This window comes from Lissotriton helveticus, chromosome 8 (assembly GCF_964261635.1).
Source record: "Lissotriton helveticus chromosome 8, aLisHel1.1, whole genome shotgun sequence".
In the NCBI taxonomy this organism is placed as follows: Eukaryota; Metazoa; Chordata; class Amphibia; order Caudata; family Salamandridae; genus Lissotriton; species Lissotriton helveticus.
Genome location: NC_136069.1, coordinates 81,611,405 through 81,624,346, shown reverse-complemented (window position 1 = coordinate 81,624,346; position 12,942 = coordinate 81,611,405). Strand labels below are relative to the sequence as shown.

General features: G+C 45.2%; 1 protein-coding gene across 7 annotated transcripts in view; it reads right to left on the bottom strand.

Moving 5' to 3' along the window:
- Positions 1-12,942, bottom strand: part of SPICE1 (spindle and centriole associated protein 1) — a 591,766-nt gene that overhangs the window by 459,246 nt on the left and 119,578 nt on the right. For all 7 annotated transcript variants that reach the window (XR_013599733.1, XM_078656677.1, XM_078656679.1 and 4 more), the window contains one exon: positions 4,426-4,569. Coding sequence is in view for 6 of the 7 variants with exons in the window: in XM_078656677.1 (XP_078512803.1) it covers positions 4,426-4,569 (144 nt within the window). In the remaining variant the exon portion in view is untranslated. The remainder of the gene's footprint in view (positions 1-4,425; positions 4,570-12,942) is intronic.

Here is a 12,942-nt window from a genome sequence, read left to right as displayed (position 1 = left end):
AACACCAATCTCATGCAGCCGGTCCATCAATAAAACATGATGGACCATATCAAATACCGCAGATTGATCTAGCATAATCAGGGCTGCATTACCTCCCTGATCCAGAATGTCCTAATTTGTTCCGTGGATTTGAGGAGAGCTGACTGTGTGCTGTGACCCCACCCCCCGAAAATCGCACTGATTAGGGTCCTGCACATGTCCCTCCTCCAAATAACGACGGAGTTGGATATTCATAATTTTTTCCAAGACTTTAGCAGGGAGTGGAAGTCTGGATATGGGTCTGAAATTGTTAGAATCCGTTGGATCCAGATTGGGCTTCTTCAGCAAGGGAATAATTGATGCTGTGTTCCATGCCTTAGGAAAGTAACCTTCTAAGAACATAGTATTGATATTGACCAACAGAATCAATGTGACTAGTTTGGGTGCAAGATTAAGTATAGAAGTAGGACATGGATCCATTGGTGATCCTGATTTGGCTTTCGCCAGGAGTGTGTGGACTTCAGAGGCTGTAATTGGTGTAAAATTGCAGAGCTGAGGCAGTATACCTTCTTCCCTTTTCAAATTTACCTTATCTATTAAGGGGGTCTTTTTTAAAGTTCCTGTAAATGTGGCAAAGATATCATCAACTTTGCTGGAAATAAAAGTTGGCTATCTTATCGCACAGTTCTTGACTGGCTATGATGGGAATAGAGGGAGGGTGTGCTAATGCCGTAACTGTTTTAAACAGTTCTTTGGTAGAGTTCTTTGCAGACTGTATTTTATCTGCAAAGGAATCTTGTTTAGTTTTATGAATTAGCTTCTTATACTGAGCTAAACTTAGTTTATATATTTATTTTTTCCATTCACATTATACTCCAAGCTCTTTTCCGGTGCTTGCAGATGAGTTTACTTTCTCTAAGGTCCTGGGTGTACCACGGTGACGTTGGACGTTGCCTGTTATAAATGGTTTTCGAAGGAGCTAACTTGTTACTGGCTGCTTCTAACCAGTTTATGTAAGCAGATGTGGCCTCATTTAAATCTGCAGGTATAATAGGGGACGTAGAAGCTAACTGATCCCGAAATTCATTAGCTTTTACCCGATTCCATGCTCTGGTAATCGTCTGTTTCGTAACTGGTTTCTTAATGTCTTGATTCATAGGAGTCACCTCGAACAACACTACCCTATGATCCGACCAGATCACCGGGAGAGTGTTCGTAAACATTAAATGCCCGTTATTGGAGAAGATGTCATCGAGTGTATGCCCCGCTTTATGTGTAGCACCAGTGACCCGTAGTTTTAGGTCCAAGGTACTCATTAGATCTATTAAGTTTAGTGTATCCAAATCATTATCAGCTTCTAAGTGGAAGTTACAATCCCCTAAAATGGTATACGAACTGGCACTTAGCTCATTTTCTAACCAGCTGCCAGCTTGTGTTGTAAACCGGTTCCTGGGTCCTGTACCTTTACACCCCCAACACTGTTCTGTACCAAGACATGAAGCCTGTAAAGGCAAAGTGAAGAGTTGACATGGCACACATCCCTGTGTGCCATGCCTACAACCCACTTCCCTGGCATAGATCAGTCACCATTCTAGCTGGGTGCACTATACCAGTGGTGAGGGTACAGGTGCATGAGCACTGTACCCCTACAGTGTCAAAGTCCATTCTTAGACATTGTAAGTGCAGAGAAGCCATTAAGAGTATATGAGAGAAAAACAAGTGAGGAAGAGAGGTGTGCCCACCTCTGCCAACTCCACCCCTCAGGTGGAGGGGGCGAGTTGAAGCACAACTCTCAGTCCCCACCATCTTGAAGATGGGGGACCCAGCCAACCAGGGTGAGGCATATGCCCCCCTCCCACTGGAGGGTGGCATAATAGGGGGTGTACCCACCCCCCTAGAAGGGACTAATTGGTCCCAACCTTTTACCTTACTGTAACGTCCCTAAATCTAGTATTATGGGGCACCCCTGAACCTTGCTTCCTCAGACAAGTAACTACAAAAAGAAAAGAAGAAGAAGGACCGAACAGCAGTGCCAAAGCTAACAAGAGGAGGACACCTACTGACTTGGCTCCAGCCCTACCGGCCTGTACCCACCTCGAACCTGCAGAAGCTAAAGTCTGGTGTGTCCTGCAGCCGGCAACCTCAAGAACCCCCAAGGACCTGCCCTGCCTTCCAAACCAAAGACTTTGTCTTCGAGTCTGTACCACTCTGCACTCGACGCCCAGAGTTCGAGTGGCCCAACACCATGAGCAGGTCTCCTGGGCGATCCAGACCCAAGATCTATTGATCCCTGACCTGCCTCAAGCGTCCAACCGACGCCTTCAGCCTAAATCCGGAAGGTTCCCCGCATCCGCAACCAGGAGCTGGTAAGAAGATCCGACCCTACAAGGCACCCCTGCACCCAACGCCCCATGGCCTTTGGTGGGGGGCATCGGGCCAAATACAGCCGGGATAGAGGGGCAACATGGCCCTCCTCCTCGTCAAAGTACATAGGGTCCTGGGGATGGGGTACCTAATGAGGCTTGGCGAGGGGGACTGCCTCAAACATGATGTGCAGTAGAAATCTGAGGTATGGTGACCTTTTCGGGGAGGTGGGGTAGGAGAGCTTGACATTTATACCTCATTGGATAAAGTTTGGGCTCTATCAAATGAGGTGGATGTGCTACTAAGCAAACACTGCTGTTGCGGTCCATAGCTCTTTTAACACTGGTTACTGCTATTTAAAGATAGTGGGGATTCCCAGTTAAAGATGCGGAATGATTGCATCATGGGAATATGTCAAAGAGCCAAAGCTCCCAAAGCTGGAAAATCCAATAGATCTGAACGCATTTTAACTTACAAACCAGACATGCCTGTTTTGCTCCTGTTGTAGGCTGACGGCACAAAGAGGAGCTGCTAGGGAAGAGCAGGGTGGCTCATACAGGAGCTGCAGGAGACGAATAGGCTTACAAGGACTGCAAGGCTGGGGAACATAGAGCGGGCTGCAGCATGTTGGAGGAAGAGGAGAGGTGGGAGCTTATAAGGGACTGCAGAGGTTAGGCAAGGTGGCAAAGCAGGCCTGCATAGGGTAGGTATAGACCATAGAGTGCTGCGGAGAGCAGCACAGGGGGCAACAGGGAAGAAGAAGGGCAGGCAAGGAGGATACAGTACAGGGGTATGACAGACTGCAGTTGGGACTTGTTCACACAGAGGCTGCAAGGGGGTGGTGGATGCAAAGTGGTGATGAATAGTGGCAGTGACATGCAAAGGGGCTGCATGGAAGGGTGGCACAAAAGGGGTTGCAAGTGCACGGAGGACAGAGAGGGTAGATGTTTGCAATATAAAACATCAAACTTCATCCTATTCCAAAAAAAATAATCATATATATATGTCCACACAACAACCATTATCAGTAAACAGGCCCACTATAATAGGCCACACACCAACCTTCATATATCCACCCACCCACCATCCTATGGCACCACACCCACGATCACATGACTGCACACTGACCACTATATCCACAAAACCACCACTGTACTCCCACAAAACTAGTTTTAGAGAAACACTGCCACATTTACACTCCCATCCAATCAACGTACATCTTTCACCGCACACATTCAACATCATACACCCATAATTATATTCCAACACAGCAGCCATCATGGACTGACACGGGTACCATTTAACTATGCTGTACGGTGCTACTCCAACGACTTAGTCACACCATGAAATATCCTTTTACAAATTTAAAAACATAATCAGTGACTCTTTCAAGCATCTCAGTTCAAACGTTCTTAAGTAATAGAGGAAATCACAACACATACTAAGTGTAATGCTCAGGACCACATCCTTGAAATGACAGATGCAATTGCAGGAGATAGAAACAATGTCAGATTGCTCATGACACTCGCATTAGTCATAGGCATTGCATCTAGTGTGCATGTTATGGTTTTTGTGCCAGCTGTGCGGGTACAGATCACGGAGCTAAAACTAACTGGTGACTTTCTGTGTTTTTTTGGTTTTTATTTGTAAACATAATTGTACTTTAGCTGCCATTTTTAAGTGATATATCATCATATGTGAAAGAGCACTGGAATCTCCATCAATTCACTGGAACAACTAGCCACTGAAAATTCCTGAAATAGAATGAAGTGTCTTGAGTTGAAAAACAAACTGAAGTTCCAAACAAGAGAAAAGAAAGAAAAAACAGGGACAAAACAATCATAAGTGATATATAAAAACAAGAATCAGAACTTTGATACCAGTAACTATAACCACTTATCCCAAAGGTAGCAGGCAGTGCAGACATTCGTTGGTGTTTTACCAAACAGCTCTAACCAATGAGTAAACATCTCCTATTATATTACATCATATATCGGATCCTCTAAGGAAAATCTGGTACAACTATCCTGAGAGAAGAGACTGCATGAAAGCCAAACATAATTCTGCGTGTCTCATGTTTACCTCCTTCATAATCGCCAATCTCTTCTTTTCAAAAGCGTCTGGAGGGTCTTGTTTCTTCTTCCACCTTTTCATAAGTGTCTTCTCACGAAGTTCCCACTGGGCCAGCCCATGGTTCTTCGACTTGTGGATCTCATGTCGTCTTACCTAACATGATAATAACACAGTTGATACACCAACAAATGTAGCAAAGTAAACATTAATGCTAATCTTGCCCTTTTACAAGCAAGGCAAAGTGCCAATGAAAAGTTCTTTAGTGCTGGAAAACTTCCTAAATTCCCATGCTTGAATCATTCCTGTCACTGTGCTGAGCTCCCAGCTAGAAAACGGGGACAATTCACACATCTGATTCTCTGTTAGAGCCAATACTGGAGAAATAAACTACACTAATGAAAAATAGATGCTGTGCCAAGGAATATGTGGTAGTCCTTGCATGGCCATGCAATTATGGGGAGAAAGTATAGGATGAATGCCACTGAAGGGACTTAAAATCACAATCATGACTCATGTATATGGACTGTGGCACTCAAGGATTGCAATATTTCAATGGCTACCTTTTCAACACTTTTGGACATAATTTCCAGCCCATGCAGCAGTAACTGAAATATCGAAGGCTACATTCATTAGCAGGGTTGCTAAAATGATAAAATTAGGTTCATGGAAAGAAAACTGCTAAAAAATGCTTAGCCGTTCCAATACAAAATTTCCTGATATTGTATAATAAACACTGCAAATTATAGTTTCATCCATTTGCACAGGGAAATGTTTCCGTTCTAATATTTACACTGAGCTACCTCTGAATCTGAGATGCTAAAGTGATGTAAAGGAATGCCAGGGTAAATAAATGTGCATGTGGCGAGTGACTCTTGTTCAGACAGGGGAAGACGCGTCTAATAATCTTTGGATAAAAGAGGTAAAACACAAACTGTTTTAAAAAAAAAAAAAGAAACATCTCTTTATCAGAGTTAATAGATGTGGGGGTTGCAGGAGGCCTGTATCAAATTAGAGTGTGATGAAAAAGTTACTTACCTTGTGGTTCTGAAATTCTGGACCCTACTGTTGTCCCGGTATTGAGGTCCGATACCCGTGTCCCGAAACATCAACGTACCATGACGAATTTGGTGTCGACCAAACAGATAATGATTAGGACATCATTCCTATGCATTTGCGTCATGATCGAGACATGCTAACACCCCTGAATCGTAGTTCCCGTCCCGACCCGACCCCTCAGACTCCATTTTGTAAACGGTATCCATCTTGTGTCTTGCCCTCATGATAAGTCAATTAAAGGTCGAGCTTGATCTCAAAGGACACGTCCACCTTCCCCGACTCCCCCCTGACCTGTCCCAACTGACTCCCCTGCCTCCAGCCAAACCTGTTTGGGCAGCTCCTCGCCCAGTGGCCAAACACGATAGCATCAATGCACAACATACCACAAACCATTCATCGCGTACAGATCATGTTTTCTACACACATACACACCTGTCCACGCTCCCTGTTTATGGCCAGTTTTATGACTAGGAGGTGCCTTCTTTTACTGGGGCTTCACCGATATCTGATGGGAGTTCCGGGCCTGGCTAGGTAATCTATCACGACTTGGACATCTAAAATACGGGCTTGCCTACATGACTTTGCTCTTTTGTATTATTGTAGAAATATGTGTATAGCCATATCATAAACTCAAGAATTCTTGCTTGCAGCTATTATTTCTGTATATAAGGAGAAGGCTGGTTCTGTAAAAACGAACAGTCTCCTGAGAACACATGACCCGTGCTTGTCGTGCTTCTAGGACTTCTGTTACTTGGTAGCTGCCAATAAAACTTGATCTCTGACTGCGACTAGAAGACTCCGTGTTTCTGTGGTCCGGAACAGGGAGAACTCGGAGGTCTTCGGGTGTTATCCCCTGGCACCAAACGGGTTCCTAAAAATCCGTTACCTCAGTTGGCGCCCAACTCGGGGCGGTATCAAGCGGCGACGGTCCAAGCCAGATGTTCGTGAGGAGCTTTGTGTGAAAATTCCAGAGGACGGCCAGCCACTTCAGCGACCCCTGTATGTCGACGTGGTTCCGAAGGTCTTTGCTGCGAGGTTCCCCGTGTCCCGACGGCTACGAAGGACTGCTGCCCTGACTATCGCCTTGTTTTGGACCCAGTGATCCTTGGTAGAGCGAAACGATAGACGAGTCTTCTAGCGACGTCACCGATCTTCAAATACTTCAGTTAAGTATAAGTGGAGCGTCTCCCAGTCCTTAGTTTGTCCTTAGTTTTTGGTATCCTTGAGATACGCTTTGATTTGGTACTTGCAAGCCCCAAAGCTGAAGGACTTGTGTATTCACGAGAAATATCGTAACAGATAATCCTTTGAAGTTTGAAGCTAGACTAGTGAGCAAAGATGCCTGGTTTTAGCAGACTTGGAAACTTGTTTTGTCTTGGTTATAGTAAGGACTCCCGATTAGAGGATTCCTGTCCGGTTCCTCCGATTGGAACTCCAACATATGAGCTCTATGTAAAGCACGGCGTAGGTCCTATCACATATAATGAAGTGTGGATAAAATACACCCGCAAGGATGGTGTTTTAAAATGGCCCCAATATGGTAGTTTCGACTCAGAAATATTAGATAACCTAGAGGTCAAATTATTTAAGAGAAAAGCCCGGCCGGCGATGTTTGACTCTTTCCGCTTATGGCGCAAAGAAGCCAAACAGAAAGAAATAAAATTAGCAAAAAGGAATAAAAGAGGTATGTCAATGGTGCAAGCTGCCGTTGCATACAGGGATAACGAGGAAGAGCAAGAAAGCGAACAAATACTTAGGAGCAAGAAACTAGCAGTAGATAAATGCTACCCGATGTTACCAAATAAGGGACAAGGTCAAGAGGAGAGATCCGAGAAAGATCCATTAATGTCCCACTTATTAAGCTCACCTCCACCGTATGCGTTAGACGCTACTACAACGCCAAAGCATTTTGCTATACCGCGCCCCGGCGCACGGAACACAGCTATTGCACAAACTCCAGCTACTGTTCAGCTGGTTCCTACTTCTCCGGCGCAGCCTTCTCAAAGGCCGCCGTCTCTGCTACCTACTCCATCTACTTCTACGACTTTGCCTACAGCTCCAGCTATTGTCTATGATACTACGTCTGCTACTACTTCAACTTCCTCTGCTATTGCCTCTACTTCTTCTTTGCCTCAGCCTGTTTTTTCCGATGTACTTGCTCCTCCGCAAGGTTCTCCTTCTATTAGACAAAGAGTGACAGGTACCGTCACTAGTCTGTTTTCACCTTTCTTCGGGTCGCCTAAAACGACCCCTAAAACAGAAGATAGACAGTTACGTAGTCAACTGCCTGATTACGAGGAAAGAAAAGTGCTGAATGAACTAGCCCGTAAATGGATTACGGATACTGTTAGATATGATGTTCAATCTGTTATGGAAGTTTTCCGTCAATGGAATGCACCCACTCAGAGATACGTATTCGAAGAAATGTGTGTATATCTGGGCGAAGATGTGAAGACAAATGATCCCAAATACCCAATGAACGAACTATGGCGTACACGCTTTAAGTTCTATGAAGGTATGATTATAGGTGCAGATGTTGAGAAAGCGATAGAGTTATTGCTCTCTTATAGGAGTAAGGGAAACGTCTCTAGATCATGTCACGAAGACGATGCAGCAGGTGGGAAAAGAGCGAGACAGTACCCAATGAGAGAGGTTCCTTCGGTTTGGAGGGAAGGTGATGCGAATGCAAATCCACCAATTCTGCCTCATTTCCAGCGTGTATGGGTACATGTCCCCTGGAAAAGATCCGATGTCTTAGCACTCAAGCAGACACTGCCTGATCCTCGTAAAAACCCGACTGGGTATTATAAGGAGTTATCACAAACTGCAAGCTCATGTATAATGAATTTAGCGGATATCGACATGTTGTTTGGGAACGTTGTTCCACATCCTCTATGGAGCAAAATACGTCATACGAACCATGACCAAGAACTAGGTGACTCATGGGCGAACATTGCCGCTATAGATGCTAGACAAATTGGTGGTTCTAAACCTGAGCCGTTAATAGCTGAACTTCCCGGTAGAATTATCACATACATGAAGACGATAATGCCTGAAGTACGCGTAAACTGGGACAAGCTATCTGCGTGCAAGCAGAAGAAAGATGAGAATGTGTCTGACTTTTTCACAAGATTTGAGGAGACTTTCACCGATCATAGTGGTCAGGATATGGCTACCGAGGGTGGTCAAAGATTGTTTGTAGACAAATTCGTACATAATTTAATACCTGAACTGTGTAATAAACTGAAAGATTCAGAGAGTGCTTGGGCTGTCTCTACGTCAGCGCAAATTTTAGCTACCGCCCAGTACTATGAAAATAGGCGCAAAGACGAGCTAGATAAAGTCGACAAAAAGACAAAAGATTTAAAAACTAAAGTTCTTCTCCAGCAAGCCTATCCGCCTCGTACGGCTAGTCAGCCCAATTACCAATAACAACAGCAGTATTCGAGAAACGCGCAAGGAAACGAGTTTACGCATCAGCGTATTGCTTATGGCCCGAATCAATGTGCGTATTGCAAAGAAGAGGGTCACTTTAAAGGTAATTGTCCGGCTCTTGCACGACGTTTGAGCGGTGCTTCAGGTGTAAGGGGAAGAGGTGTTCAACATGCCCCTAGAGGTAGGGGCCGTGGAAATTTCACCCAGAATACAACTTCCTTTCCGCCTCAGAATTCGATGAACAGCTTTGACCAACAGAATAATGCGTCATCCAGGTCAGCTCAGTACTATGCTGACGACTATTACACCGAACACGAAAATGAGGGTAACGATTGCTAGGACAGCCATGGACAAAGAGAGGGCGTTGTTTCAGTTCCAGTAGATCAGAATGGACCTTATGTCAAGGTAATTACCTCAGGAGTGTCAGAGCCATTTCTGCTGGATACTGGTGCTACAAAAAGTTCTATAATGCACTCGAAACTTCCTGGCGCACCTTTGTCTGGCGAAATGAATGTTTCAGTAGGTTTCTCTGGCGCCCCTGTTAGAAACCCGATCTCCAGTCCTATATCTCTTTCTATTGGCCCGTGCGAATTAGAAGCACCCCTCATTCTTACAACAGGTTGCGGTGAAAATTTGTTAGGTTTGGATTTGCTAAAAAGGTTATATGCGACTTTGTACTGTTCCCCCTTGGGAGTACAACTTACTTTAGGTAAAAAAGTCATTTCTCAATGTATTTGTCAAAGGACAATATTCCGACTGAATGGTCATCACTTCCTGATATACTTTGGGCTAATGGCTCTAATGATGTAGGTCGTTTGGAGATAGCACCGTATGTCATAACATTGAAAGCCAACATTAGGTTGCCACGTATTCCCCAATACAAAATATCTAGCGAATGCGAAAATGCATTATTGACGATTGTTTATGACCTGATTGATAAAGACGTCATCGAAGTAACAACAGGAAATGTTTGTAACAGTCCAGTTCTGCCCGTCTTAAAGCGTACTGATCCTTTACAAACGCCTGTGTACAGGTTCGTGATCGACCTCAGAGAAGTGAACAAGATAGTTATCCCACAGTTTCCAGTTGTCCCCGACATTACTGCTTTATTGACGATGGTTCCAGCTTCAGCAAATTGGTTCTCGGTGATCGACCTGAAGAACGCTTTCTTCAGCATCCCGATTGCCGAGGAGAGTAGAGATATTTTTGGATTCAATTTAGGAGGACGAAGCTTCCGCTTCAAGTGCGCTCCTCAAGGCTACTGCGAAAGCCCATCAATATTCAGTCAGGCCCTGAAAACACAACTAGACACAATTATTCTACCGAATGGTTCAACTCTGATTCAGTACGTAGACGATCTGCTGATCGCTGCAGACACTGAAGAGATTTGCAAGAAAGCTACGTTATCATTATTACGTAACTTATGTGACATGAAGCACAAAGTCTCTCTTTCCAAACTACAATTTTGCAGACAAGAAGTAACCTACTTAGGTCACATCTTGTCGAAGGAGGGAAGGAGACTGACACCAGAAAGAATACAGGCAATTGCAGAACTGAGTGCCCCAAGGACACAGAGAGAGGTTCGAGCCTTCTTGGGCATTACATCGTACTGTAGACAATGGATACCGAATTTCTCACTACTAGCTAAACCCTTGCTGGCACTACTCTGTAAAGACACGCCAAATCCTATGCCCTGGTCTGAAGATTGTCAGACGAGTTTCCACGAGTTGCGTGATGCATTATGTTCGGCTCCTGTGTTGGGAAACCCCAACTACAGTAAGCCTTTTACATTTTATGTCCATGAGAAGGAAGGTTGTGCATTATCAGTTTTAACACAACATTTTGGGGACAGACAGCGCCCATGCGCGTATTTTTCGGCAACTCTAGACCCTGTGGCTAAAGCCCTACCAAGTTGTCTGAGGGCTACCGCCGCAGCAGCTGTCTGCATCCGACAATCCGCTGGATTAGTCATGAACAATACTCTGATCGTTATGGTTCCACATGCAGTAGACATTTTACTAAACAGGACGAAGACACAACACCTTACTAGCGCTCGACTATCCAGTTACGAACTTACACTGCTAGCAAGTCACATCCACATAAAGAGGTGCGATGCACTAAATCCCGCAACGTTATTACCCATTCCGACAGAAACAGACAAGATTGATAACCATGACTGCTGTTTTAGGACAGAAGAAGAGACAAAAGGGAGAGTAGACTTACAGGACACTCCCCTTCCTGAATGCAACGATACTTTATGGGTTGATGGTTCATGTTTCAAGCTGCCGAATGGTGATACGACTGCAGCATATGCCGTAACGACATTACACACCATTATAGAGACCGCTCGCATTTCCCATAATTCTGCACAGGCTGCAGAGCTAATTGCGCTTACCAGAGCATGTGTGTTAGCGAAAGGAAAGCGGGTGAATGTGTACACTGACAGCCAATACGCCTTTGGTGTGGCTCACAGTTTTGGGAGATTGTGGCGTGAACGTGGGTTTCTTACGTCACATGGTGCAAAGATACAACATGGTCAGTTAGTTAATGAACTCCTCGAGTCACTGACATTGCCACTACAAGTTGCAATTGTAAAATGCAGTGCACACAAAAAGATTCAGGATGATGTTGGCCGCGGGAATGCATTTGCAGACGAGGTTGCGAAAGAGACTGCAAGGAACACAATGAGTCGGATGTATGTTGTAGGTCCCGCTAGATGGATTACTGATGTGGGAATGTGTGAGGACACCATCGAAAGCGTGAAATCTATACAAGCCGAGGCAACTGAGAAAGAGGTGAATGAATGGAGAGAAAGTAAGGGTAGGTTAGATGCGAATGGTTGTTGGGTCGAATTGTCAGAACACCAGCGATGGCTATTACCGAACGCCTATGTACTTGCAGTAGTAACAATGGCTCATGGATTTGCGCACATCAGTTCGAGAGGAATCTGTAAAGTATTGGCCCCAGTATGGCAAAATAGCAATATCCCGAAATATGCAGAGAATGTGGTCAGAAACTGTATGGTGTGTCTGAAGTACAATCCCGGTAGGGGAACCCCAACTCCAGCTGGTCATTTTGCGCCTCCAACGTATCCGTTCGAGGTTTTGCAGCTCGATTTCATTCACATGGAGAGATGCAACAATCTGAAGTATGTGCTCGTTGTTGTTTGCGCTTTCTCCAGGTGGGTGGAAGCATACCCCCTTAAGGACAATACTGCCTTGTCAACTGCCAAAGCCCTTGTCAAAGAGTTCTTCCCGAGATTCGGCATGCCTAGAATCGTCTGGAGTGATAATGGAAGTGAATTCGTAGGACGCGTGATGAAGAGAGTGTGTGAGTGTTTAGGCATACAACAAAAGTTCCACTCTGCGAATCACCCCCAATCAGCTGGATTAGTAGAATGCTACAATGGCACTTTAAAGCTCAAATTAGCCAAGATCCAAGCCTGTACAGGTCTTAAATGGCCTGACGCCTTGCCCCTAGCACTCTTGTCAACCAGAATGACCGTCCATTCCAGGTTAGGACTTAGCCCCCATGAGATAGTGTTTGGCCGCCCAGCCAACGTCTGGGGCGTGCCAAGGCCAAAGAAACTCAGCGAAATAGAGCACCCCGTACTGCTTGACTATTTGTGCGAATTAACAACTAAATTGCGTGTTTTACACCAACAGGTTCACAGTTCCTCTCCGCCAGCCTCTGACGATCCAGGTCACTCCATCGAACTCGGCACGTGGGTCTTGGTGCGGAATTTCCAGCGCACAAACAACGGACAGCCGAGGTGGACCGGACCGTACCTGGTACTTCTTTCCACGAGATCAGCCGTTCGGGTGGAAGGCAAAAAGAACTGGGTGCACGGGACCCATTGTAAACGGGTCCCTCTGCCCCTTCCATACGACCGGTGGGTCAACGAAGGAATTGCCGACTCCGAGACAGAATCCATACCTCGCTTCATCCCTTTCAGCGATGCACGTTTAAAAGAAACTAGTACCGAAAAGGAGAGTGATCATATTTTACAAGGACTTGTGCCACCGTCAATGCAGT